Raw genomic sequence first — 26,637 nt, forward strand, 5'->3', positions numbered from 1 at the left:
TGATGCAAAGCTCTCCACAGTGCCAGGAACTCTATGGTGCAAAGCTCTCGTGGTCCATAGCTTTCCCTGGTGCTCTCTGTAGTGGGCTCTTGCTCTGCTAGGTGCAGTCAGGATCAAGATGCTGCTGAGGGCATCCTGCTCCAAAGTGGAAAAACCAAATGCTTTGGTTTCTGTGTCACAGTGCTGCTGCTGTGCTCTCACACACCTGGGCTCTTGTGCATTGCAGGGGCTCGCAGAGGATGGAGAAGCATAATGTGGGCTCCAGGACACGCCAGAATCTTGCAGTGACAGTCATTGAGCTAGCAGTGTAGGTGGCATCACGCTGGGTGCTGGTTGCCTGCTCAGCACAGAGGTTGCCAGATGCTGGGGCAGAGGGTGGAGGAGCATCTTCCTCATGAAGGCATCATGGGAGGAGAGGAACCCAGTGCTGCAACTTCTGCCCAGAGCTGCTGGCATGTGGGAGGGGGAGGGAGCCCAGCCACTAGCAGAACAGCTAAAAATGACTCAGTGCTTCCATAGTACCATTAGGTTTCTGTGCAAGCAGTTGCCAGAGGGCCGTGGTGGGAGCTATGGGAAGCCATACTTCCTCACCCGTTGCCCCAGTGCTGGGCTGGAGGGGTTCCTAGTAAATCCTAAGTGGGAAGTGGGTTTGGAAAAGTGTTTGGAAGGCACGGTGAGGGTTCTTGGTGGGAGAGCTGGTGGCTGCACTTTTTGTTATAGTGGGAGAGGAGCTGGGGGGCTGCTGGGGCACACTGCAGCTTCATTCACTGCATGTTCTCTCACTACTGTTTGAGCAGGGAGAGCTGGGCAGGCAGGCAGGGAGGAGAAAACCCAAACCCAGAGCCATCTGTGTGATCTACGTGGTGAAGGAGATAAGGAAGGAAATATCTGATGGAGATAAACATGTAACGTGAGTGTGGATCCAAACGGAGAGATCACCAATAGAATTCTGTGCTGGAAGAAGCAGAGGTTTTTTAATGTGCTTTAGCACTGCTGTTGGAGACAGCAACAGCCTGCCTGGGGAAGGGGCACCTCTGATGTCTTCTATCTGTCGTTCAATGCCCATTTCTCTGGCTGAGACCCTGAGAGGTGCACACTGGATGGGGGGGGGCTGCTCACAATGTTACCCCTCCATCTGCTGGGGCTCCTGGGGTGCAGTGCTGGGGGTGCCCAAGGGGTTAACCTGGGGCTGCTCTCTGTCATGGAAGGGCTCTGGCCCTTCTGTGCATGATAGGAACATATATTATTTTTTAAGGGTTATTCCCCTTCCCAGGCCCTCCCTGTTATCTGTGGGCTGTCAAAACGCCTGGAATGCGGAGACCCATTGGACATTGACCCAGCTCAATTAGCGAGGCTATCTGATTGGACTGTGTGCAGCCTAATTAGCTTTGGCCTCCAACCAGGAAATGAAACCCGAATGCAGGGATAGCATCCTTCCCTGCAGCTCACCTTGGGAAAGGGTTCTTAGCCTAGGAAGATAGAGCCTTTCCCAACCTGTCCGTCTGTCCTTTTGTTCCTCATACCAGCTGATTCTGGGAAGAAAAACCTCAATCTGGGGATAACCTCCCTGCTGCCCAGCCCCTGCTGCTGAACCCTGGGGGTCATGTAAAACCGGAGGCAGCTTTTTTCCCTTGAAAAACAGCACGTGCTGTCTGGCGTCCAGAAGGAACTTGCTTTTACTGAAGGCGTGCTGGCTCTGGTGGCTGCCTTCCCTATCTCATCAGGCCTTCCTGCAGCACGTAGGCACCCAGTTCCCAGGCTCCTTCCCCCAGACCTCCCTCTGCAGTGGATGGAGATGTGGGGATGAGGTGAAGGGATCAGTACGGTGCTGCTGTGGTTTGGGGACAGCAGTGTGGGGACCGAACCCCATAGTCCTTGGCTTGCATTGGGTTTCCAGCTTTGGCTGCTTGTCAGGCACAGGGAAATGGTGGTGGGGAAGGACCTCAGGGAACCCCTTGGAACTGGAGGAGGGCACTTCCCCAAGGGAAGTGCTGTTCGTAGGCTGCTCTGATGTCTTCTGCCCAAAGGCCACCTCTGTTCATCGCTGTGCTGGCTCTCACCTGGAAGACCCACGCAGTTCTGTCCTTGCCATCCCCTGTCAGCACTTCCTCTGCTACCCCAAACCGCCTCCAGCTGCTGAAAACCCACTTTGCAGCATTGCTTTTTGTTGCCCACGTTGTGACTGGTGACATTGCAGTGCCAGCTGCACGTTGGTGGTGAGCACCGGTGCCAGCCGCATTGGATCAATTAAAGCCCATTATGCCAAACGAATGACTGTAATTATCTCAAATCTGGATTAATGCACGAGCGCAGCACCGTAACTCAATCCGTCTGGCTGACGGTGAGCGGGTTGGTGCTGCTGGGCAGGAGGGCTGCAGGAGTCACTCCTTAGGATTTGTCTGGTCCTCGGGGGGAAGATATTGAGAGTTTTGGGGTCTGGGCCGGGTGGGCATTCTGTTAAAGGGTTAAGGCTGCACGGTGCTCACATTACCCACATGCGCCCTCACCTCTGCTCATGTAAGATCTGTTTGCAGGAAGGGAGGGGTTGTGCCAAGCCCAGGGCTGGGCAGTAGGGGGGGGTCAGGAGACCTGGTCTGGGTTTGCCTTGGGTTTGTTGGATGTGCAAACTTGTCTGGAGCAGAACCTGACTGCAGCACCAGCAGTATCCTTCCCTTTGGCCATTGGCAAAGCAGCGGATGCTCTGGAGGAGGTATTTTTTCACTGGATCTCCAGGTCTTCCATTTGTACCTTCCACCCACATGAAGTTGGAGTGTTTCTCTTTTCTCTGTTGCTGTTTGGCATTCGGTGTTGTCTTATCCCATGATCTGTGAGCAGTGGTGCAGCTCTCCCTCCAACAAGACATGTGGGTGGTCAGCCCCATTTTGGAGATGGAGCTGCAAGCTCTCGTTAACCAGAACTCTCAGTGCTGCTTTCTTGCACTCTTCTTGCTGCTTGTCTCCCTGCCTGCTTTGGAGAGGAAGACTTTGGGGCTTGATGGAGTGGCTTTCCCCAAAGCATTGAGACAGGAGAGGAGTCCATGACCCTGCATGGGGATGGGACCTGTGTGCTCAGGATAGTAGGAAGGGCACTGGGGATGCAGGTGATGCTGTGTTCGTGCTGCCCAGCTATTGCCATGTATGCAGCCCCAAACTTCTCCTTTTGCTGCAGCTAAAGCGAGCCTAATACTTCCCAGCTCCTCTTGCATCTCTTTGCCTCCTGCTTGGTTTTCCATTGCTCAGAGCGTAGCACCCCCTCAAGGACAATTAGATCACTTCCAATTTGCCCGTAAGCTCATAAAACTGCAATTGAATGTAATTAAAAGGCCATAACAAGCTTCAGCAACCTGCGGGACCGCTGCGCTTTTGCTCTCGCCGCACTGGTTTTGGAGAAAGGGATGAAGTCAGGGAGGATGCGAAGGTCAGCGTGGGCATGGGGGGATCTCAGAGTCATAGAAACATAGGATGGTGTGGGTCGGAAGGGACCTTAATGGTCAGCTGATGAGGATGATGATGAAGAGGAGGAAGAGAATGAGGCGCACTCTGCCAGCCCTGCAGCCCTGGCAGCCAGCAGGACCCTGCACCTCTCCTCGCCTATTCCTGCAGCAGGTTCCCAGCCTGTAAATCAGGGGCACTCTCGGAGCTGCTGACAGCAGAACAGAGTGCATTGTGAGAGCAGGGACAGCGCCGGCCCTTGAGGGATGAAATAGGAGCCTGTAATTTCTCAGGACTGTTGTGACATCTTTGCACAAGCGTGTGATTGAGTCACATTTGCTTTATCAGCAGAATCCTTGTTTGCCTGGGTGCACCCCTCCGCCCCCTTCCCACTCCCCCCGGCCCTGCTGCAGCATTCCCCCCTCCCGTAGGTCACGCTCTCCTCTTGCTCACACTTCCTGCTTTTGCCTCCTCCACCCATAGCACTGCTCACAGCGAGGAGGGCTCCAAGCCTGCCCTGGGATATCAGGGGGATACCAACCCCAAAAGTCAGGACTGTGGGTTCTTTGGTGTGGGTCACCAGAACTCGGGGCTCTGGCAATCCATGGGGTGCTCACGGGCTGAGAATCTCCCAGCAGGGCCCCCGTGGTGCTTCAGGGTGGGCTGCCAAAAATGCAAACGTTGGTGAACCCTTCCTCACCCCCACAGGTTGTGCTTCCGTGGGTGGTGGGGAGGTTTGATTCTATCCACAAAGTTGTATCCAGAGGTCAGAGAAGATTGAATGGGATGGAGTGCTTTTGCACTTCTTGCCCTTGGTATGTTCAGGAGGAGAGCAGAGGCTGCACAGAGCCAGGGATTGAGGCTGGGGATGCGCAGGGTGCCAGGGAAAAGCTGCCCACGGGTGCTGTGATTCAATGCTGCAGCCTCATAAGACGAAATGTGGGCTGGAGGCAACATCTTGCATTTACAGGATGTGTGCAGAGGGGCTGGGTTGGCAGAGCTGCACCCTGTATTGATGCTGCGAGCCTCTGGCCAAGGAAGAGACCCCAGGGAGACCCCAAACGTGTCCGCGCCCCATCTGGCATCACTGGTCCCATGGAAGTGGGGGAGATGGGGGAGCACAGCGGTGTGGCTTTGAGGTTTTAGTTCGGGCAAAGTGAAAACTTGTGGGGAGGGGGAACCCACTGTGAGCAGTGAAACTGAGCTCCTTGCCCTCCCTTCGAGGGAAAGCACCGCGCGGCTGCGGAGATTGCTCCCCGAGGAGCAGATGCAGGCTGTGATTTCTTAACACCCACAAGAAGAGATATTTACATGCGTTCTCCCCTGTGCAGCTTTAGGGAGAGCCTGAAAGAGAAAGGGGGGAAAAAAAAAAAATTGAAGTGATTTTTTTTTTTTTTTTTTTTTTTTTTTTTTTTTTTTTGGTGAAACCGCACGACTTCCTCGTGCCTGGTTTTGGGGGATGGGCCGCCTGTCCTCGCCGTGCGATGTGCTGTGAATGCTGTGTGGTTTGGTGTCTTTGGCCACAGGATGCTTCTTGCTCCTTGGTCCCATGGGTGCCGCACTGCTGAGCGGAGGGTTTCCCAAGGTGTGTTTGGTGCTGTGTGCCACCTTTGATTGGCTTCTCTCTTTTGCAAGCTGCGGGTGGAGGTTGTGGAGCTCTGGGGGAGGTGGGTGCAAGCTGGACATGACGTTGGTGCTTGGGATTGTCACCTCCTTGGAGGTGGCAGGATGGGACTTCACGCCATGCCTTCTTGTAAGATGGGGACCTTGCTGTGCTGGTGTAAATCCAAAGCAAACTCACTCCAGCCTGAGGGCTATTGAGTATCGTGCACTGCAAACGTGCTCTTTTCCTGAGTTCTTTCACCAGGGACCAAAGCGAGGACCTGACCTCTGGTGGTCACCACTCCCATGGCAGTTTCCAGGTGAAAGCTGGGGTCGACCCATTGGGTCCTACCACGCTGCAGGGCAGGCACTCATCTCTGCACCGAGGTTCCTCAGGGGAAAGCCTGCTGGGGCTCTGCTGTGCTTTTGAGGCACGAGAGAAACAGGCAGTGGTTTTCACTGCTGAGTGCTGCTAGGGAACCTCGCCTGCTGCAGAGTCACCAAAAGAAGCAAGGAGTGCTCACCTCGCTCGGCGTGTTGCATTGCATTGTGGATTCACGTGAATTTGGCTGTGGGAGCTTTGCATGTGGCCAACCCCAACGTTATCCCTGGGAGCAGAGCAGGAGGAGCATTCCGACATCCCCATCCCTGCTGCTGCTGGTCCTGACTCCCATCTGACTGCAGCCCTTCGGTGTAAGGACTGCACTCCGGAAGGGAGCGGCTTCCCAAATTTAGAATTTCCTGCAGTGCAATACCCAGAATTGATCTGTGTGCTGATTACGGAGGAAGAGGTGCTGAGAAAAAAAATAAAAAGAAGAAGAGGAGGAAAAAAAAAAAAAAAAGCAAATAACGGAAGCGTGGGGGTGCAGACGTCGTGCTGGGGATGCTGGGCTGTGCCCCACCCCCAGGACAGAGTGGGTGCTGGGGGCTGGAGATAGGCTCTGGGGCTTCCCCCCCTGCCAGCAGCACAGTGAGCTCCTGGATAGACCAGAAAAGGGTTTCCAGCAGAGCTAGGTCACCGTAGTTTTACTTGCAAAGCCTCTTAAGCATCAATGAAGATTATACTGGTGAAAGCTTACGCTGGTACAGTTTATTCTGGTACAAATGAGCTATCCTGAGAAAAATCGCCCCTGTGCTGTTGTAATTGTTTCTGCTCTGGTTTAGAAGTGTTAAAATCACAGCCCGAGGTATTGCTGTGTCAGCAGCTGATGGGCTGCCTGGGGCTCCCCGTGCAGAGCAGTGCTGAGAAATGCAGCTCTGGTGGTGAACGCAAGTGCTGAATGCAGAGGGGGAGCGGTGCATGGAGGAAGTGATGCAAGGCACCTGCCTTGCTCAGGTGCTTTAGAAAACCTGGGGCTGAAAGCTGTGTCCTGCAGGCAGCTGCTGGTGCAATTGGGAGCTTTGGGCTTTTGGCCCAGGGAGTGCCAAAGGGAATGGAAAATAGTGGTGCAGAGCTGCAGAAGGACGTTTTGTGCTTGTCTGCTCTGCTCTGAGGACGTAATGTATTTGGATGAGAATGGGGGCAAATGTTTTATAGTGATGTTTTCCTATTGAAAACTAGTAATAGTTAATAAACGCTGCTTGGCACAAAAACATCAGGCCAAAACCAAACCAAAAACAAACAAACAGGGAAGGTTGATTCAGCAGCTGAGACACTACTGGGGTCTTGTCGTGCCCAGGAGCTATTCCAGCTTTGGCTCTGGTTTCTTGCGTGACCCTGGAGAGATGGTGGGGCTCTTGTATGCCTTACTTTCTCCAACCAGGTACTGTGCACCCAATCTGGGCTCTTCTGTATGTTGCTTTCCCCCAACTGGGCTCTTCCATGTCTTGCTTTCCCCAGTCATGAAACCACGATAGTGGCACCCAATGGATGCATTGCAAGGGTGGAGGGCAGTGATGAGCACAGTGGGCTAAAAACCCCAACTTCTTACAGAACGAGGCTCCTTATCATGTGGTTGGATCAGAACCCTCCAGCTTTGCTCTGTGCAATGCTTTATGCTGGGACACAAAGAGCAGTGCCCAAAGCACGGCTCTGTGTGGCTGCTGCATTCCCCGTGCCACGTGGCCTTGCCTTCCGTGTCCATATCTTTGGGAAAATATCCCTCCGGATTCTGTGGCTTGCAGGTTCATAATTTAGAGAGAGAAAAGAGCTTTGCTGCACATTCTTCAGCTGCTGAGCATCTCTCGGTTCTCTCCTTACTGCCATGGGGCATCTTATAGGATATATAGAGGTCGTTGTGTTTAAACAAAGGACACATAGAGAAAATAGCTGCAATTTATGGGTGCGGCAAGAGGGGAAATGCTTTGAGAACTGCTTTTTTTTTTTTTTCTTTCTTTCTTGTATTTAGAAACAGACACAGAGTTTATTTTGGTCAGGAGATAATCACACACGGTGGCTTTAAACGGCAAAAGTACGCAAGAAAAAATGAACCGCCTCACGCTGCTTGCACTGAAGCAGCCTTTGGGAAGTGACCTCCCCAGTTTGCTTAGCCAGAGATGTATCCTTCGTTGTAGGTGTTTATTTGCTTGGAGTTGTTTATTTGAAGGATGTTTCCTCAATCTGGGTGTTAGGGTTTCAACATAGAGAGATGAACAGTTTGGGCTGTGCTTGGAAGACAGCTCGTCCCGGGACTCCCTGCCTGCTTCCTTGCAGCTGGGTGAGATTTGGGGTGAGTACGCTCTGCCTGTGCCAGGCAGTTTCCTTCTTGCTTGTTTGGGATCTCTGCAGACAAGGAAGAGTTTGGGAAGGAGTGGAAACTTCCCGGTGCTTTGAGCCACGCTGCTTCCGTGTGCACGGCTACGGGCTTTGGGTGCAAACACATCCCAACACGTGGCTGTGCCTACACTCACTTCTCCCCGATTTGCGTCTTCAGCACGAAGTAAACAGGATGGGTGCGGGGTGCTGGGGAGCTCTGTGCCCTGGGGATGGTTATTTCAGGAGAGGGGCTGGGACGGTGAGTCGAGCCCACACGTGCTTTGCTCTCTGACGTGCTGCAGTCGGCACGGGCTGCTCGCCAGTAACCTGCCTGCGACCTCGCCTCGGCAGCGCCTGAGATTCCCAGGACCATTGGAGGCAGGGCTGCATGTGCTTCCTTCGCCCTGCTGCCAGCACAAGGGCCCTGTTCCACTCTGCTGCTTCAGAGCTGTGAGCCCAGTGCGTCCTTGGTTGTGGTTTGAGACATCCCCATTCGTTGCCTTGGTCCTCAGTTTGGGACATCTTCATCCCCATCCATCATTTTGGACCCCAGCTGCTGCGGTTTTTGGGGCTCCTCCAGAGCAGGGCTCCATGCCCAAATGCACAACCTGCTGCAGGATAAACACCTCCTTTTGCTTTGAGCACCCTGAGAGTGAAGGATAGGAGGGTGACAAGGCATAGCTCTCATCCCATGTCCGCAGAGCGCACTGTGGTGCCAAGCCATACTCCAACCCCTTTAAAGAAGCCAAAAAGCAGAGGACTGGGAAGAACGGTCCTGAAGCCTCGAGGAATGTCCTGAGGTTCCTGTTGTGCAGCACTCGTGTCACTCATCCGCAGATGACGCAGTGGCTGGTGGTTATTTTAAGTCAACATCCTGCAGGAGCCAACAGGAGGCCAAGACCCCAGGGAGCACACGGAGATGTGTGCCAGGGCTGGGCTTTGCCGTTGGTGGTGGCGTTGGGTTGGGGCATAGGGTCAGGGCGTGTGTCCCCTCTGTGTGTCCAAGGTAGGATGCTGGGTGCAGTGGTGTGATGCTGAGTACAGTTTTGCAAGAGGAGCACTGCAATCTTGCTGGGGGTCTGCACTTCCCCGTGGTGGGATTTCCTTGCTCTCTTGGTGCTCTCTGGGGGAGCTGGCTAGGGCTGGGTTTGCTGTGGGTTTGTCAAGCACATTTCCCACTGTGCAATGCTTCTGTTGCTTAAAATCCTGCTGGTCTGCATCTGTTTGGCAAGAGATGTGTTTAGGGGCAGCAGACTTGCTTGCAGTTCCCTCCCCCCCCCCCCCCCCATCCCTGGAGCCATGGAATTGCAGTGATGAGACGGAGCCTTGCTTGCCCTTACACCATTTCTACATGCCCATAGGGGCAAGAAGAAGTGGGACTGGGGAGACACCTGACCCCATGCAGGTGACAGAAGCCATCATTTCCCAGGACAGCATTAACTTCAGCAGCCTGCAGCCAAATGAGTGGCTCTCAGACTCCACCACAAAGCCCTGCGCTCCAATCAAGGGGCTTTGCTGTCACCTGCCCCTCACTGCCCATGTGTTTGCTGCTGTGAGCCCAAGGCAGCTCGGGGGTCCCGGGGGGGTTCCCACAGCCCCACCCCACTGCCTTCCGGCTGCTCCCCCCGCAGTCAGCCTGGGGGCCACGAGCCTGCCTCTTCCTTGCCTAGGATTGTTTTGCAAGCAGCGTGACAGGATGAGGAGGAAACGTGCCAGGAATGGCTCCATGTCTCCTCTCGGGAGAATTGCTGGCTATTTTTAAACACCCCTCTCTCGCTCCCCTGGGACAGCCGAGCTGCTCAGAGCACATCGGGTGCAGCCCCCCCAGTGCTGCCTGCAGCAATCTGTGTGTCCTCTGCATGGCTCAGCTTGCACAGCCCCTCAGCGCTGCTCCTCGTGCGTGGTATGTCCCTCTGCACCTTCCCTTTAGCATCCCCTTCAAATCTGAATTGTGGTATCTGTAGGGTGGGCCCTGGTCCTGCATCCCCTGGTCCTGCATCCCTTAGTTCTACACCTTCTGGTCCTGCACCCTTTGGGGAGCGATGCTGCTGGGTACAGGGGGTGAAGGAGGAAGGAGGGCAATGACAGCTCTGGAGTTGGGAACTCTCTATGTTGGTGGTTCTGGGGTTCTACACCAAAAAGACCCAAAACAGAGGGGGATTTCAGAAGCGGCGCTGGTGGAGGAGAATGCATCAGGAGGTTGGGGGTGTTGAAAAGCAGCCTCTAGAGGTCTGGCTGCGATACCAAAAGAGACTCAAGCCCTTTTCTCTTTTTTTCTTCTCTCTTCCAGATTTCTCAAACCAAGTGAATTCCACATCCCTGAACTCCCCGACGAGCCGAGGCCCCATGGCCACCCCATCCCTGCACCCGTCCATCGGGCCGGGCATCGGCTCCTCGCTGGGCTCCCCGGGCCAGCTGCACTCACCCATCAGCACCCTGAGCTCACCCATCAATGGCATGGGGCCACCCTTCTCCGTTATCAGCTCCCCCATGGGCCCACACTCGATGTCTGTCCCCTCCACGCCCAGCCTGGGATTTGGCACCAGCAGCCCACAGGTGAGGGGAGAGCGGCAGGGATGTCGCTGCTGGTTTGATGGGGCAGAGCCGTGGTTTTGGGATTTGATCCAGTCCCACTTGTGGTTACGTTCTCCCAGGTTTTGAGGAGTGAAACCCCACTGCAGATAGCACAGGGAGCAAAACCCTATTTCAGACAGCATGGAGATGTAGGCAGGCGCCACAGGGTGGCAAAAAGCAGAACCCAAAGAGGGAAATGAAGCCCGAGGCTTCCTGCTGCTCCGGTGTCATATGGGGGACTGCTGGGGTGTAGAGCAGGACCACAGCCATCCATCAGCTGTCCCCTCCCTGCCCACTGCCCCTCTTTCCCTTCACAGAGGGAGGAACTGGTGTTGGTTGGCTGAAGATTATGTAAAAAAACTCCAACTAGCAAGAGATAAGCTCTTTTTAAAAATAGCAGGATCGGGGAGAGCTGGCCAGCCCCTGCCACCTGTTGCTGGCTGCTTGCACGATATATGTTTAGTAAAAGGGCAGATTAAGGAATTGGCTACCACCTGCCACTCAGTGCTGGTTTATTTATCCCAAGCCCTTGCTGGGAGTCAAGCACCTGCCAGCACTTTTATTTTTAAATATTGGCCTGATTTATTTCCAGCAATAACGGGGTCTTTTTGCCTCTGGCTGGGGAGGGACGTGTCGTGCAGGCACTGTCAGCCATCCCCGATGGAGATGCAATGGGAGAGGCAGTGGAGGGTTTGCCCATGCCCCTGTAGGTTCAGGGAGAGCTCTCTGCGCTGCCTCCTATCCCATGGCAAAGGGAAGGGGAACTGAAACGGTGCCTTGGAATGGGCAGCGCCAGCTCTGAAGTGGTGGGGAAGGAATGGGAGGCAAGGTGGGGCTGAGCTGCCAGCTGGGGGGGTGGAACGAGGAAGCTCTGCTGCTAGGCACGATGCGGTATAGGAGCTGGAGGAACCGAAATAAAACCCAACCACAGAGTAAAAAGGGGAATTGAGAGCACGGTCAGATGGTGCCTGGAAGCGAGCCGGCGGCACGGTGTCTCCCAGCCCTGGCGGCACGGTGCCGGCACCACGGACTCATCTTAAGTGGTTTTCCTCCAGGAGATGGCGAGGAGGTTTCCAGCCTAATGGCTCCTGCCCATCTGTCCCCTGTCTGGGCACATTAGGGCCCTGGCCCTGCAGCAGACACCTACCTGGTCTTGCATCGGACCACAGGAGGAGGAGGAAAAGGAGGAACAAGAGGAGGGACTGCAGTCCCCCCCATCGTGCGCCGGCCGGCAAAGCGCCGGGGGTAATGAGGCATGCGGCCCCAGCCGCCGGGTGGGGATCACCCTGATGGAAGGTGGTTTGCATCAGATGGCAGATGCCACTTGCCATCAGGCCATGCCTCATTGCCTCTGGAAAGGCAACAGAGCAGAAGGGTGTGGGGCAGCCGCGCAGGGGTGGGACGGAGATGTCAGCTCCCAAAATCCCGGCTGCGTTCCCTCTGCTGTTTCTTCCCATGCAAGTTCTGACCCAGCTCCTCCCGGCCTGAGCTTTGCCAAAAGACATCAGCTCTGACCTTGAGCATCTCCTCCTGCCTGGGATCTCACGCAGACTCCAGACGCAGCCCGACTCCCGGGCGACCTCTGGGGACCCTGTGGGGAGGGGGCACGAGCACTGAGCTGGGCACGAGCTGGCAGAGAGCCTGAGCAGTGTGAGCGAAGTCTCAGCTTGACCAGAGGGCTGATTGCTGGGATTCAGTGCATGGTTAAGCCCTCTTAAAATTGCTGGGAAGACAAAGAAAGCATAATTTTCTGTAAGAGATGGAAGGGATGGACTTCCAGTGCTGGAGGTTTCTTCTGGAGGCTTCTTCCTCCCTTCTGCTCTGTGCTGCCCCAGCCATCGCTGGCAGCAGCTCGGGGCACCCAGGGGCATGGATCAGGAGCAGGATTTAGGCTCCTCTAGAGCCTTTACACAATGATTTTTGAATCTGAGTGTGTTACGGCTGGAAAAAGAGGAAAGCTCTGGTTGCCGTTAGACCGAAGGGGATTTGATCCCCCGTGCAATGAACTAAAAAGGGAAAAGAGAGGAGCCGAGGAGTCCCGGCGCATGGGGCTGCCACATCATTGGGGAAGCAGAGCAGCAGTTCTGTGTCCCTGCTCCACGCTGTGCATGGTGCACTCCCATGGCACGTGCTCCCAGCTCCGCACCAGACGTAGAGGAAGGAGTGGGGCTGGCGCCGGGGCGGTGTGGGAACCTCATAGCACACGTGGGGCTGGGGCTGCAGGAGGAACTGGTGACTTCTCCCATCCTGGGGCTGACTCAGCTCCAGCGGGGCTGAGTTATGGGGGCGGTGGCACCCCATGTCCTGGTACCCTTCAGAAGGAAGATGCTCACATGCTTCTCACGTGGAGTTCCCAACATGGGGTGGGGGGTGGGCTTGGTGATGAAAGGCTTATTTTAGCAAATATCTAAAGTTCTCTGCCCCAGCTCTGATTGGTGATTGGCTCCAAAATGTGTTGTGGGGGTGTTGCCAGAGCCAGTGACCCCAAAGCCATGTGACGTGCTGCAGCTTTGTGTGGCTCATGCCTTTCACCCTGGTGTTGTGTCACATCCCCAAGGGATGCTCCTGCTGCATCCCTGCTCACCGGGGTGGGTTTGCCACTGTGTGCTGTGGTTATCAGCCCTCTGCCTGCCAAGTATTCCCACCAGCTCGGAGGCTTGAAAGTCAGAGGAGTGGCTGTGGTCTTCTAATGGACAGAACATGAGCCCCAGGACTTCCCTGAATTAATCTGTGACAAGAGCAATTGCCCACTGTCTCTATTAAGAAAGAGAAAGACGACAAGCTGAGACACAAATCTTGTCTGTCCTGCTTGGTTTTAGTAGTTGGCAGGTGTGCTGCAGAAGCCTAGCTGCCCATGCAGAACCCCATTATACCTGCCCTGGGCTGGGCTTTGGTCCCTGTGGGGTCCCTCCTGCATCCCTGTCCCCTCTCAACAGGACTGTGCAGGAGGGCACGGTGACACCAGCACAGAGCATTTTTGCAGAGGGGTCTTTCTGATGGCATTGAGCATAAAATCTTCTTGCAGAGAAAATCCCCGAGGCCCTGAAGGTGCAGATGGCTGCTGTGATGGGGACAGCAGCCTGGAACCTGCAGGCTAGGGCTGCAGCTCTGTCCTCACACCTTTCCTTCACGCCTCAGTGAGTTATTTGGGCTACGCAGCCATGGGCAGGGTAGCAGAGCACAGGTTGCTGTGAGCTTGTTTCCATTGCCAGGACTGAGCTTTCTCACAGTTCTGTGCCTCAATTTCTCTCTGTGCAGGAGGGGAGCACCGTCCTGTCCTGCCAGGAATGTGGAAATCTAGTCAGGAATGTTTCATTGAAATCCCAGAGCTGCTGATGGGGCCATGCTAGCCCCTCTGTTCCAGCTTTCTTTGCTTTGTTTCCCAGTTCTCTTGGGCTCTGCTGAAGGCTGTGAATGGCAGGGAAGCATCCCACACCTGCAGCTCTGCAAAGCCAGGCCTTGTTGCACCTGGCTCACTGATCTTTGGGGCTCAGGTGTCCACATCCTCCTCTGGGCTCAGCACTGTGGATTTTAAGCTGTTTGTCTCATTTGAGGCTTGTCCCTTCTTTCATACATTTCCCTGTCTGTACCTGATCCCGTGTGCTCCCTGCTTGTGTTCTCACAGCTCAACTCACCCATGAACCCCGTCAGCAGCTCAGAAGACATCAAGCCACCCCTGGGGCTCAATGGAGTCCTCAAAGTGCCAGCACATCCCTCAGGAACAATGGCCTCCTTCACCAAGCACATATGTGCCATTTGCGGGGACAGATCTTCAGGTAAGGCTCCTTCTGCACTGCATGACGCCAATGGATGCCAAGGTACATAGGAGCTTAGCACCGTCCCCCTGCTTAGGGACAAAAGTGTGCTATGGGAAAGGAAAAGCCTCCCCAGGCTTGCTTTCTCCCAGGTGAGGTGTGCACAGCTCAGCTGTTTGACCTCCCCATCCTTCACACTGCCCTAATGGTAACCAGAGAAGTAAACAGTTTGTCAGGCTCCTTGGTAGAGCCAATCCTGTGCTTTATCCCCAGCCCCCAGCAGGGAGGACCAGCCATTAGCTGAGTGTCCCTCTCTCTGCATCCTTTGATCCATGGCTGGGCTCATCACATAGCACCAGATAAAAAGATGTGCTTGGTGGAGTCTCTCCACTGGTGGGAGATAAAGATGCGCTAATTCCCTTTATTCTCATGCTGCTTTAAAAGCTTTCAGCTCTGTTAATGCCCTGCTGTCTGAGTTTTGTGGTCCTGGGGAATGCCTCCTGCTCATCCTGTTGGGCTGGGGAGGGTCAGAGCAAGGTGCCCCCAGTCTTGCTGCATGGATAGCCAGTGGTGGTTGGGGCAGTTTGTAGCCCCCACAGGGCATCCTGGTATTATGGAGATCAGTGAAGGCAAAGCCTTCCTTGCTGATGCTCCGAGGAGCCTCTGGCTCTCCCGAATGCTGCCTTTGGAAGGAAGATGGAATGGCTTTGGGTTGGGAGGGTCCCTTTGAGCAGATCTGCAGGTCCACGACGAGGGAAAGCAAAGGATCTGTGGGTACCCAGCACCCTTGCTGAGCCCTTTCACCCATCTGCAGGTAAACATTATGGGGTGTACAGCTGCGAGGGCTGCAAAGGCTTCTTCAAACGCACGGTGAGGAAGGACCTGACCTACACCTGCCGTGACAACAAGGACTGCTTGATCGACAAACGCCAGCGCAACCGCTGCCAGTACTGCCGCTACCAGAAGTGTCTTGCCATGGGGATGAAGAGGGAAGGTAAGGCAGTGAGCCCCCTGGGGTGCTGTGGGTCCTGTGGGCACCTGGCCGTGTGGTTGGGGTGACGCACGGAGCTGTCAGGCACACGTTGTGCCCTGTCTGCTGGGGGCTGTGCTGACCCAGGAGCGTTCCCTAGCAGTGCTGGCTGCTTTTTTTCTTATTGGGAAGAAAGAAGAAATTCAGTCTTGTAAAAAGATATCCCTTCCCCTTACTGGAATTTAAATGAAGGATCTAAAACTCCCTGGCAGAGCTTCTTTGAAGTGCTCTTTTTAAATGCTGACTGCATCTCTCTGAAACTGCTGGCAGAATGGGCTTTTAGCAGGCACGATGGGAAAGTGACCCCACAGCACTGCTCAGGTCTCCGCTGCCTTCTCCCCTTACACCCTCACTGGGGCAGGCAGAGCCCTTTCCCTGCTGGCATCACTCTGGAGAGCCCTCAGGGTGCCCTCCCTGGTCCTGCAGAACTTTGGTGCTTGGAAACTTTGGAGTTTTCTGGTGCAAGCAGTGATGGGTTGTACCATGGAGGTGGCTGTGCCCGGTGCGGCTGTGAGCAGAGACCTCATTTGATGTGGTTTAGGGGAGTGGGTTTTCCATCCCCTTGGGTTTTCCATCCCCTTGGTTTGTGAGCAGTGACAGGGAACTGCTCCGTGCCCACCAACAGCAGCAATTGCACGGGCAGCACCAGTGAAGTTACAGCTCTATTAATTAATCTCTAAACGGTGGTGGAATTCCCCGGGGAGCGCGCGTACAGTGCGAGGGCTCTATTAATTCATCTTGATTAACATTATCGCAGTGAATAGCAAATGAATTCATAACGATCAGCCAATTATTTAAAAGTGTGACAGATGGGAGCTTCATAACTCTCCAAGCGTGCTCAGGCGGTGCTGGCATGGCATGGGAAGGGTTTTACTGGTGCATAGGGTATGATCCCCGTGCAGGCAGAGCTGTGCTTGGTGCCTTGCTCCCCAGGCAGCAGTAAGGCTGGCAGTGCAGTGGCTGCTGGCAGTGCGGAAATGTCCCACTGCTATAGCAGCTGGAGCTCCCCGAGCTTTGGTTTTGAGCAGCTCTTTAGTGCTGACCCACCTGATTTGCCAGCAGATGATCTCTGTCCCATTGTATCCATCTTACTGCTCCTGTCCTTCTCTCATGCCAGCCCTGAGCCTTGGCCGTAGTTGTCCCCACAGCACCTCTTTTGGGAGCAGCTCTGGGCTGCATCCTGCACAATCGTTCCTTTTGCCCCAGTGCTTGCTTACAGGAGAGCTGGCTGTTATCCTCTGGTGTAAACTCTTACCTCTTTTAAGTAACAGAGCTGGGATAACGGGCCTCATTTCCTCACAAAATACCTCACTCTGGAGACCTAATTTATAGCCCCATAAATGCAGAGCAGACTCCTGCTGAGAAGCATCTCTTTTGTAGCCCAAATGTGTTTGTATGTCCTGGAAGGACAGCAAAACCCTCTAAATTAAGTAGTGAAGGAGTCGCTGTTCAGTGGTTCTCCAGTGACTGCTCTACACCCTGGTGTTGGGAAGGGGCAGGACAGGGGGAGATGTCTGGGTGGAGGCTTTAGCAGCCAGGTCTGGGGGATCCAGGCGTAGTTCAGGGAAAGGATTCCTTCTGGAGCCTGTATCTCTGGCTGCTCCCTGTGAAAAAACATTACAGCACATCCTGATGCTGTATGAGCCCTATGGATTCTGGAGGTATTGAGGCTCTGATAAATAAGCAACCAGGAGCATTTTCCCACTGTGAATTATTGCCAGCTTTGTGAGCCTTTGATTTCTGTGCTGTCTCACAGCAAATACAACAAAATTCAGATTACCATCAGGATCCTTGACTAATGCAGGGACTATTGTATGGGGTGGCATCTGCATCCACGGGTGTAACTCTGGTTGATCTGGCAATCGTTAGGGTCTGAGGTGAGTCTTGGTTCACTAAACAGCTTTAGAGCCTCTAAAACTCTGTGCCAGCAGTTTTCTATTTCAGTGGAAAAAGTAGAAAGTGAGTGAGTTAGATGCAGTGCCAGTAGGGCAGGTTGGTTGTGGGATGCACTGGGGTCCCTGTGTGGCTGCAGATCATCACCATATGGAGCCCCAGGTCTGCATTGCCACCAGCAGGAAATGCTGTCCAGGAGCCCTTTCCCATGCTCTTTCTGAGCCACACGAGGACTCAGCACAGCCCATCCCATCCCTCCACCTCCTTCTAGTCTCCAGGCAGCTTTGTTAATTGCAGCCCTCACTAATTGCACATGTAATGGTGCCTGGTGGGATGGCTGCTGGTCCACCAGGGAACCTTCGGCACACCTGGAGACAGAAATCTGCCCCCTGGCATTGCTCCCTGCATGTCACACCATGGCCTGGCTCCATTCACAGCTTGCTGTGCCGTATGACAGAACCATCCCTGCGCCCCGACATCCTCAGGGTGAACAGGAGCAGGAATACAGGGAGAAAGAGCAGGAATTGGGTCTGCATCTCACTGCTCTGAGCAAATGCTGAACCAGGCAAGCGGCCACAGCCCAGTGAAGGGGCAGAGTTCAAGAGCAACAGTTATTTTTAGGAGTAATTTTGGAACGGAAAATGCTTTTCAGCTTAATGAGCTTGTTTTTTCTATCCTTTTAAAGAGCTGCTCTTTAAAGCAGCTGGTTAAGTGATGCTGGGTTTGTTTGTTGTTTTGGAGAATTCTCCAAGGTTGAGAATAAGGGTTTGGTTTGTGCTTTTCTCTCATTGCTTTGGCAGGGCTGTGGTCAGGTTTTGAGAGTGAAGTGACCTCGAGATTTTGGTCTTCCAAAGCCGTTCCCTGCACGGATTGATTTCATGTAAATACTTGGATCTACTTTTTAACACTCCATTTCCATGACATGACATTCGTAACGTCACAGCAGAATTTTGCCCATCTTAAGAAATAACCAAATGTGGGATTCAGTAAATGTGGAAAAAGACGGCGCCATTGATTTCCTGTATCACAGCCTTTGAGGTTGTTCACAGTAATAAGAAGCTGCAACAAAGGGGGAAAAAATAAAAATAAAAAAAGGAAGCATAGCTGCATGAGGGCAAAGCAGAAGAAATGTGCTCCAAGCTGGTTTCCTATGGCACCACTTTCACTATAAAAGGGTACCTGAGGCATAAGCACTTCAAGATGCACAGCTAAGATGTAGTAAAAAAAAAAAAAAAAAAAAAAAAAAAAAAGCAGTAGAGCCCAATAAATTCCACTGCTGGTGAAATGGATATCCCCAGTAGACCCTCCCTGAGCACCTGGTAGATAAACAGCCATGCACTGTAGGCTATGATGAACCCATGCAGGTTTGAGTACTGGAGGCCACCAGAGCTTCTGGGTCTCTAAAGGGCATCCCAAAGTGTGGTGGAGGGCAGTGTCATCTCCCAGTGCCCTGGTGATGTCTACAGAGCCACCCCAATTGCAGCGGATTGGAAGGGGCCGTTGTCATCGAATCATAGAATGGCCTGGGTTAAAAGGACCACAATGACCATCTAATTTCAACCCCCTGCTGTGTGCAGGGTCTCCAACCAGCAGCCCAGGCTGCCCAGAGCCACATCCAGCCTGGCCTTGAATGCCTCCAGAGATGGGGCATCCACAACCTCCTTGGACAACCAGTTCCAGTGCCTCACCACCCTCGTGTCTTTTCTGTCCATTATTGGCTGTGGCTTTTATTCTGCCTAGGAATGGGTTGAGCAAGCTGCCTGCTCTGCAGAGCCCACCTGTGGCATCTGACCCCAGAGAAGATCCCATCGGTTCAGTGGTCAATAGGTCGAGTTCTGGGGAATTATTCTCCTTCAAGAAAAGAAACTGAGTTCAGCCAGTAGTCCACAGTATTGTTCCTGGAAGGATGGATTTCTATCTTGGAAAGAAGTGTGCCCATCTGTATCAGCTCAGGGTAAGCCATAATTACAGGGCACTGAGCCCTCCCCAAGCCATGGCACTGCTGCTGGGGGCACCTCAGCTGCCTGCTGCCTGGAGGATGGATCCTGCATTTTTGGCACGTGAGCATCTCAGTGCTGTCTGCAGTCCACGGGATGAAGCATTTTGGTGCTTTCAGAGAGAGAAGCTAGCAAGAAGTGGTCTGAGCACATACACTGTTGTGCTTGTCCTGGGGAAGTGCAGATGGGCTTGGGATCGCGAGATGCAAAGTGACAGCAAGCAGCCTTAGGCAAGAAGAAGCCAAATCAAGCGGAATAACACGAGCACATCTTCATCAGGTGCCATGGAAAACACAGGCTTCTGTCTTTGGCACGGCTGAGACATAGCTGGAGGAGGCGAGGCTCTGACTGCAATATCTTTTTTCTCCTCAAGTGAATTGCAAGTTTTAAGCCCTTCCCTTCTGTTAAAATCACACTAGGAAAAAAAAAAAAAAAACAACCCTCTCAACCATATGAGTCTCCTTGAAGAAAAAGAAAAGCATTGGCACAGCCATCAGACAGGGCTGGGGCAGATGCTCTTCATCACAGGAGTGTTACTGAGGCATGGCGAGCAGAAATCCTGCTTCAGCTCCTGCTCTTAGTGCTGAGCAAGTGCTGTGCTATGACCACTGACATCAGCGTGGCTGGGAATGGTCCTGAGACCTCCGGGTCCCTGAGCTGCGTGCCCTGTTCTTGTCCATCTGCTCAGCAGGACGTGTTAGATGGGAGCAGAAGCATTCTCCAGAGCTGAACATGGTTGTTTCTTCTTAAATACATGTTGGTTGTGTCACCAGGGAGAATTTGGGTCGAGAAAAGAACGTATGGGAGTGAGAGGAGAGATTTAAGCGGGTTTGATGTGAGCTTGGGAAAGTACAGATAAGAACCAGAATCAGACGAGGTCCAGATGGACAAAAGGCACTGCACAAATCTGAGTGTTAGCAGCAGCAGCCTACCTGGCCCTGGGCAGCCAGGCAGAAAACACTGTGCGAACCTCAGGAGCCTCCGCAGCCCTTACATTTAAAAGCAGTTTGCAGAAATAACCTTTTGCTTTTTGCAGATTTCAGCCAGCAAACAAAATGTCCTGTTTGCATGGAGTGTTGCAGGGCTGGGCAGCAGGAGGGCACTGCAAACCAGGCTGATGTTAATAGGAGCAGTATCTGTACAGGATAGCACATGCTTTAATTTCCTGTTGTTAAGGAAGAAGTTTTATATTTTAGCTTGTATTTTTTTTTGCACTTGGGATGGAGTTGGTTTAGCAGCCTGAAGGGTTTGATTGTGCTGCAAACAGCTCTGGTTTCACTGCTGCAACACCTGCGCCCCTGCTGCTGCTCCTCACATCACACAGCCAGGTTCAGATTCAGCAAAGAGGGAAAGTGTTGGGGTAATTGTTAATAAATAGCAGGCTTCGGCACGGCTGAGTGCCTCATTCAGCCCTGAACAAAGAGCTGGGGAGGTTCAGGCCGTGGTCTCTTATGGTGGCAGCTCCTGTTGCTCGAGTTGTGTCCTGTGGGAACCGTGGATTTAGGGCATGCAGCACTGTGATTGAGACAGAGATAGTTACCAGTGTAACTGTCTGCGTGAAGCTGCTTTCCAGGTTTAGTGACAGCTTTGTGCAGGCTTCAAAAGGAGATGATTAATAATAATGCTATTAGCATCTAACGAGCGTTTTTCATCTGTGTACTCTTCAGACATTGACTCATCAGCATGTGACATGCTTCTGGCTAGGTTGCTTCTCCTGCATGGGACCTGGGGCAGGTCTGTCCCGTCTGATCAGAGCTGAGGGCTGGGTCCTGCTTTGCAAGCAGCGCGTGATGGCACAACCCCACTGCTGCTCCAGGGGCCTCCGTGGGAATCCAGCATCAGCAGCTTCAGGAAATGGTCTGACTGTAGGCTTATCTGTGAAAGTGACCCGTTTCTCTTTTCTTTAGGATTCCCCACTGCTGTCCCTTCACCTCCTCGTTTTCTCCCCCTGCAGCAGCGCCCATCCGTTCCTCGCGCCCCCTGAGCACACTGCTGGCAAGCTCAGGTTGGAGAGCAAGGCAGCAGGTGTGTGTGCTCTGCAGCTCGTAGGGATGCTGAAGGTGTCCAAGGCTCCGTGGAGCTCCAGGGTCCCAGCTCACCCCTGGCACCGCGGTCAAGAGCCCTGGGCTGATGCTGTCCCTTTCTTCCCTTCCCCAGCTGTGCAGGAGGAGAGGCAGCGGGGGAAAGACCGCAACGAGAACGAGGTGGAGTCCACAAGTAGCGCCAATGAGGACATGCCTGTGGAGAAGATCCTGGAAGCAGAACTCGCCGTGGAGCCAAAGACAGAGACGTACATCGAGGCAAACATGGGCCTGACGCCAAGCTCGGTGAGGCACCTGTCCCTTGGTCCTTCTGTTCCATCCCTTGGTCCTGCTGTCCCTGTGCAGGGACGCAGCAGGGAGCTGAGGCTTGGTGTTGGCACGGCAGTAACCCAGCAGCCAGTCTGTATTTGGGTCAGGGCAAGGTTAGCTTGTGGGAACCGGAGCTCTGCAATGCAGCTGCTAGATGAGCTCAGGTGAAAGCCTGAGGAAAGCAAACCCCTCTGCCCAGTGCAACCAGCAGCACTGGTGCTCTGCTGCCTGGTGGCCATAGAGAATGATGCTCATCCACAGCTGCAGAGAGGAACAGATGCCGCAAGGTGTAATTAAAAGGGCTCACGGAGATTTTGTTTTAGTTAACAGCCATTAGTGCTAAAAGCAGGAAGGCACTCCATGCTCTGAAGAGCTCATAGTCCAATCAAGGCAGTAAACAGAGCTTTGTGGCTGAAGTGCATAGAGATAAGAGCTGTAAAATTGGGGCGTGACTTTTTGGGTGCTGAATTACACAGCTGGGAGGCTGAGAGAAGGGGAAAGCTGTAGAAGTTGGCTCTCGAGTCCCTTTCCCATTGGAAGCCTGTGTTATAGCAGGGCTTGCTGGAAGCAGCAGGGCTCTCACAGGGCCTTGTGCAAACAGGAGAGAGTTGGCAGGAGGAGAGTGAAGAGTGAGAAAGAAGCTGTCAGAGGGAAACTGTCTTGGTGCTTTTTCTTAGATAATTCCCTTATCAGCATCCTTGCTTTGAGAAAGCCTCACTGCAAAACAGCTGCCTCCAAATGTGAGAGCCAACCTATCCTCTGGAATTTGGTTTCTAGGACAGAGCCCTCGAAAAGAGCCTTATTGCACTCGCAGCCCAGCAGTTAGGATGCAGCGCTGATTCCTCAGTACCCTCAGTTCCCGTGAAAGCAGTGTTCCTGTATCTGTAGGGCACCTCTTGGCCGTCCAACCCTCCTTTAACTTCCAGCTGGAGTTCTGGAGCACACATCTGCTTCATCCGGAACAGCAGGAACATGTGCTGAAACATCCCATTGCATCTCCTACTGCTCTGCACGTGAGGCCTGGGATGCTCTCTTTAGCTTTTACTACAAGAACGCTTTGTGGCTTGCTAAGTGAAGTGTAAGGCATCTTGCTTAGCTGATTCCTAAGTGAAACTCTTCAGAAGCTCCTTGAGCATGGCACTGCTGCTCCATAGCCAGGAGCTTGGCTGGGGGGAGCAGCACTGCCATGGCCAGCGAGGGGATGGAGGAGCTCTCAGGAGTGGAAATACTTGAGGGGAGTTGGAGGCAGCATTGTGCTGGCTTGAAAACAAACCCCAGTGAGCAAGGTGAAATAAATGGGTTTGTCTGGCATTGCGTCTCCTCAGCCTCTCCTAGCAAATTGAAAGCTGGTTCCTGCATAATTCAACACGCATTACTGTGAACAAGGATGTGTGTTGCATCTAAATAGAAGCAGGAGGCTTGTTGAAATGCCCTGTTATTGTCGGGCTTCTGCCTATGAGGTGACATTTGTAGCAGGTTTAGTGACTGTATGAGATCAGCAGCGTGGTGATGGTGAGGAGGGGGGATGGAGGTGTTACCCTCCTCCAGTGCTCCACTGTGAGACGAAGGCACAAATTCAGTCCTTAATAGATGCATGCAAGCTGTTGCCTTCAGTAAGGCAGGTTGGGTCCTTGTGTTTGTGCCCCACACCCTGGTACATCTCTGAGCACTGCTGGAGGGGCAGCACCCAGGTGAAACTCTGCTAGGTGCTGTCATGCTTGTGGCCGTCACCTTACTGCCACCATCCCCTGGTGGATGTGGGAGCAGAGGTGCCTTTGCTTTGCAGCCTGGCAGTGATTTTATCTTCCAGCCACAGGGCTTTGGCACAGCTCTCGGAGCTGATTAAAGGGGGGGCAGTGGGGGGAATGCTTGGCTCTGTCCCAGCACTTTGGTTGGCACCAGGGAACGTGGGTGCAGTCGTGCTATGAAGCCTGTGATGGGGAGGGGTGGCTTTGCCTCTGCCCCTGCACTCCAGCAGCCTGAGCACTACCTTGAATGGGCTCCTGACTGCTGAAAGGCAAAGCCTGTAACTGAGAGGTTTTATCCCTATGAGTTCTTAACCGGCCTTTAGCAGCTGGTTTCAAGTCACCATTTTCTGGAAGATGCCTCCAAGCTCTGGTTTTCCAGCAGGATCAGATGCCCTCCTGTCCTTTCGTTCTGTCACACTCCGGCACTGTGCCCTTGCTATTTACTGCAGGGGGAGATCTGCTTTCCATGCATGGGACGGTTCTGAGCACTGCATTGCAGAGCCCTTCCTGGAGGTGAGCGGAGCCCTCTGGCCCACGGGGTGATGCCTTCAGCTGCCTCTCAGCATTAAAATTCTGCCAGGAAGCACCTTGGTGGTCCCAGGAACTGCAGTGTGAAGCAGAATTAGCACCAAAAGCCAAGTGCAGATTATGCTGCCTGCAGAGCAGCCGTGGTGCATTCAACCTGTGGGAGCTAGGGAATTCCCCAGGGAATTCATACAGTCACAGAATTTGGGTTAGAAGGGATGACCCTAAAGCACATCCTACCCCAAACCATACTGTGGACTGTTTGTTCCGGACCAGACCAGGCTGCCCACGGCCCCATCCAACCTGGCCTTGAGCACCTCCAGGGATGAGGCATTGCCCAAGCTCTCTTGAGCAGCCACCAGGGCTGGGGGGCTATCCCCGTAATGCTCCCCCCTGGCCCGTGGAGCTGAGTGCCAGCCCGTCCCCATCCATCTCTGTGAGCAACAGGTGAGAATACTTTGAGGCCGGGTGCTCCTACTCCTGCCATATGCTGGTTATTTTAAGCCTGGAGACGAGAGATGTTGGCCACTGAGACACAGAATGGTGTTTGCTGCCAGGGGACGGCAGAGCCATCCAGGCAGGGGAACATAGGGATGGCTCTGGACAGGATTGTAGGGCTTTTTCCTTTTCTCAAAGCAGCATTTCTCACCTCCCTTTGTTTTATGAGCACTTGGTCAGCTCTGCAGTCAGCAAAGGAAGGGTTTCTATCCACAATGTTTTATTCTCTGACCTTTTCCCTTTCAATCCCCTGGGGCTGATGCATCCCTTATGGCGTGTCCACCTCCTGCTCCCTCCATGCAGCTGGGTAAGAGGCATGCACTGCATGCAGAGTCCCACAGTGTGCTAGGCAGGTACCTCAAAATCCACAATATTGAGGAAATACGAATGGAAAATTGAGAAGTCATCAGTGTGGGTGGCAGAAAGAAGGTGAAAAGGAGAGAAGGAAGGAGCACACCGCGGGACACAGACATGTGCATGGGGCAGCTCCTGCCTTGGCTGCACAGAACCCATGCCCCAGCCCCATGCAATGCAGTGGTGCAGCAAACACTCCTCTGAGTTTGAAACTGTTCTTTTAAGGACATAGAAGAAAAATAATTGTACAATCAAAGCTGCTAGGTATCAGTGGAAATCACAGGGATATGTGGAGGGGCTCATACATCCCTGTCTAGAGAGGTAAACCATATATACACACTTATGCTGGCAGGGTCTGTCTTTGCTGGGGTTAGACGGTCTCTTCCCATTCCTAATCACAAGCCCACTTGAGCTGTTAGCAGTTCCTTTAAACAGGGATTTGGTGTGTTTAGGCTGACTGTCCTCCTTGAGAGCAGATGGTTTGTGTTACTGGGTAATATTTCAAAGGAGAGGGTTTTCCTCCTTACTGTGATGCCCTCTCCACGCTGTGGGGTGCAGTGAGGAGGTGCTAGCAATGGGGATGTGCACGCTGCAGGGTCCCTGCAGATGATAACCACATAGGTTGAGCACAGAGCTCCCAAACTCGGGGAGCAAGCAGACAGCAACCCCTTCCCTCCTCCTCCCACCTTTCTCTTTGCTTTCTTCAAACCTTTCCATCTCCTCTTTGCAGCCCAACGACCCGGTGACAAACATTTGCCAGGCGGCCGACAAGCAGCTCTTCACCTTGGTGGAGTGGGCCAAGAGGATCCCCCATTTCTCAGAGCTGCCCCTGGATGACCAGGTCATCCTGCTGCGAGCAGGTGAGCCCCAATGCACTGCATCCCTCAACCGCCGTGCTGGGATTTGGGTGCTGGCAACTGGAGAGCCTTTAGCTGCTTCTGGGGAATAGCTTCAGATCACTCAATTGCTAAGTAGGATTGAAAAAGCCCCAAGGGACATGTTGCTGAATGGGATCCAGAATGTTGCACCAGCTGCCAATGGGCTGAAAAATGGCCTGGCCTTCTGTGTGATGAACGAGATGCTCAGGAAATCAAGGGCACGATGCGCCAGCATCCTCCTGAGCTGGGACTGGAAAGACAAGGGGGTTTGGGTCTGTATGAAATGTCATAGAACTGCAATGTTTGATCATAATTAAAAGCAGGCAGGAGAAAAATATATATCGCCTTCCCTCTCCCACCCACCAAGATGAAAATGAAGTTCTTTGGGTTTATTTTAAATTTCCTTATGCTGCAGGGGGTGTGGAGGAGCGGGGGCTCTGGGAGGTTACAGGCAGTTAGCTGGGAAGGAGGTGGTCTTCCAGCAAGTAAACGCAAGCCTCAGCTGCTGGCAGGTCCTGCACAAGGACTGGGGAGGGGCAGGAAATTACAAGCAGACTCAGTGAGGGTGCATTATAGGCACGAAGCTCTTTGCATAGCTCCCGTGGTCAGAGAAGTGAGTACAAAGGCTTTGAGTCAATGCAGCAGTTTTGTTCCCTGAAACAGAGGGGCAGGCAAGTTGTTGGTGGGATGTGGGAAACCCCTTCCAGCAAATGACAAACTCAGTGGGAAGGACGAGATTGGGATTGGAAAGAAAAGACCTCAGTAGTTTTAATGTTTCCACATTTTCCCCCAAATGCACTTGGAATGAATCCTAATAGTTCTTAAGTGTGGTGAGGCATTGGCACAGGTTGCCCGGAGAGGTGGGGGATGCCTTGTCCCTGCAGACAGCCAGGGCCAGGCTGGAGGGGCTGTGAGCACCTGGTGGAGCTGTGGGTGTCCTTAATCACTGCAGGGAGTGGGACCAGATGGCCTTTGAGGGTCCCCTCCAACTCAAACCATTCTGTGATTCTGTAATTGCTTCAATTGTTTGTCAGAAGAAGGCTGAGGAAGGTTGAACTGGAGATGTTCTGACCTGATGCTGTCTCTGTGTTGGTGAGGGGAGGGTGGGGGCTGCAGACCCCCATCGTGGGGTTCTGTCATGGGTTCCTGAGCACGAGGAGCTCCCACTGCTTCTCCGCTCCCAGCATCTCTACAGGGGCCTCAGATAACCTCCCCCAGGTCCTTTAAGCTGTGGCTTTATCTATTATTGAGTGGCGAGAGAACAGCTGCCCATGAAATATTTAAGTATTAAAACTTAGCTAAGAGC

The 26,637-nt window shown here is 53.4% G+C and overlaps 1 protein-coding gene across 2 annotated transcripts in view; it reads left to right on the plus strand.

Annotated features, from left to right (window-relative positions):
• RXRA (retinoid X receptor alpha) overlaps nt 1–26,637 on the plus strand; it is a 77,302-nt gene that overhangs the window by 41,115 nt on the left and 9,550 nt on the right. For both annotated transcript variants that reach the window (XM_085239092.1, XM_085239093.1), the window contains 5 exons: nt 10,019–10,284; nt 13,928–14,078; nt 14,872–15,051; nt 21,135–21,304; nt 25,184–25,313. In XM_085239092.1, the coding sequence (XP_085095218.1) occupies nt 10,019–10,284; nt 13,928–14,078; nt 14,872–15,051; nt 21,135–21,304; nt 25,184–25,313 (897 nt within the window). The remainder of the gene's footprint in view (nt 1–10,018; nt 10,285–13,927; nt 14,079–14,871; nt 15,052–21,134; nt 21,305–25,183; nt 25,314–26,637) is intronic.

Source organism: Meleagris gallopavo, chromosome 19 (genome assembly GCF_905368555.1).
Source record: "Meleagris gallopavo chromosome 19, MGAL_WU_HG_1.1, whole genome shotgun sequence".
NCBI lineage: Eukaryota > Metazoa > Chordata > Aves > Galliformes > Phasianidae > Meleagris > Meleagris gallopavo.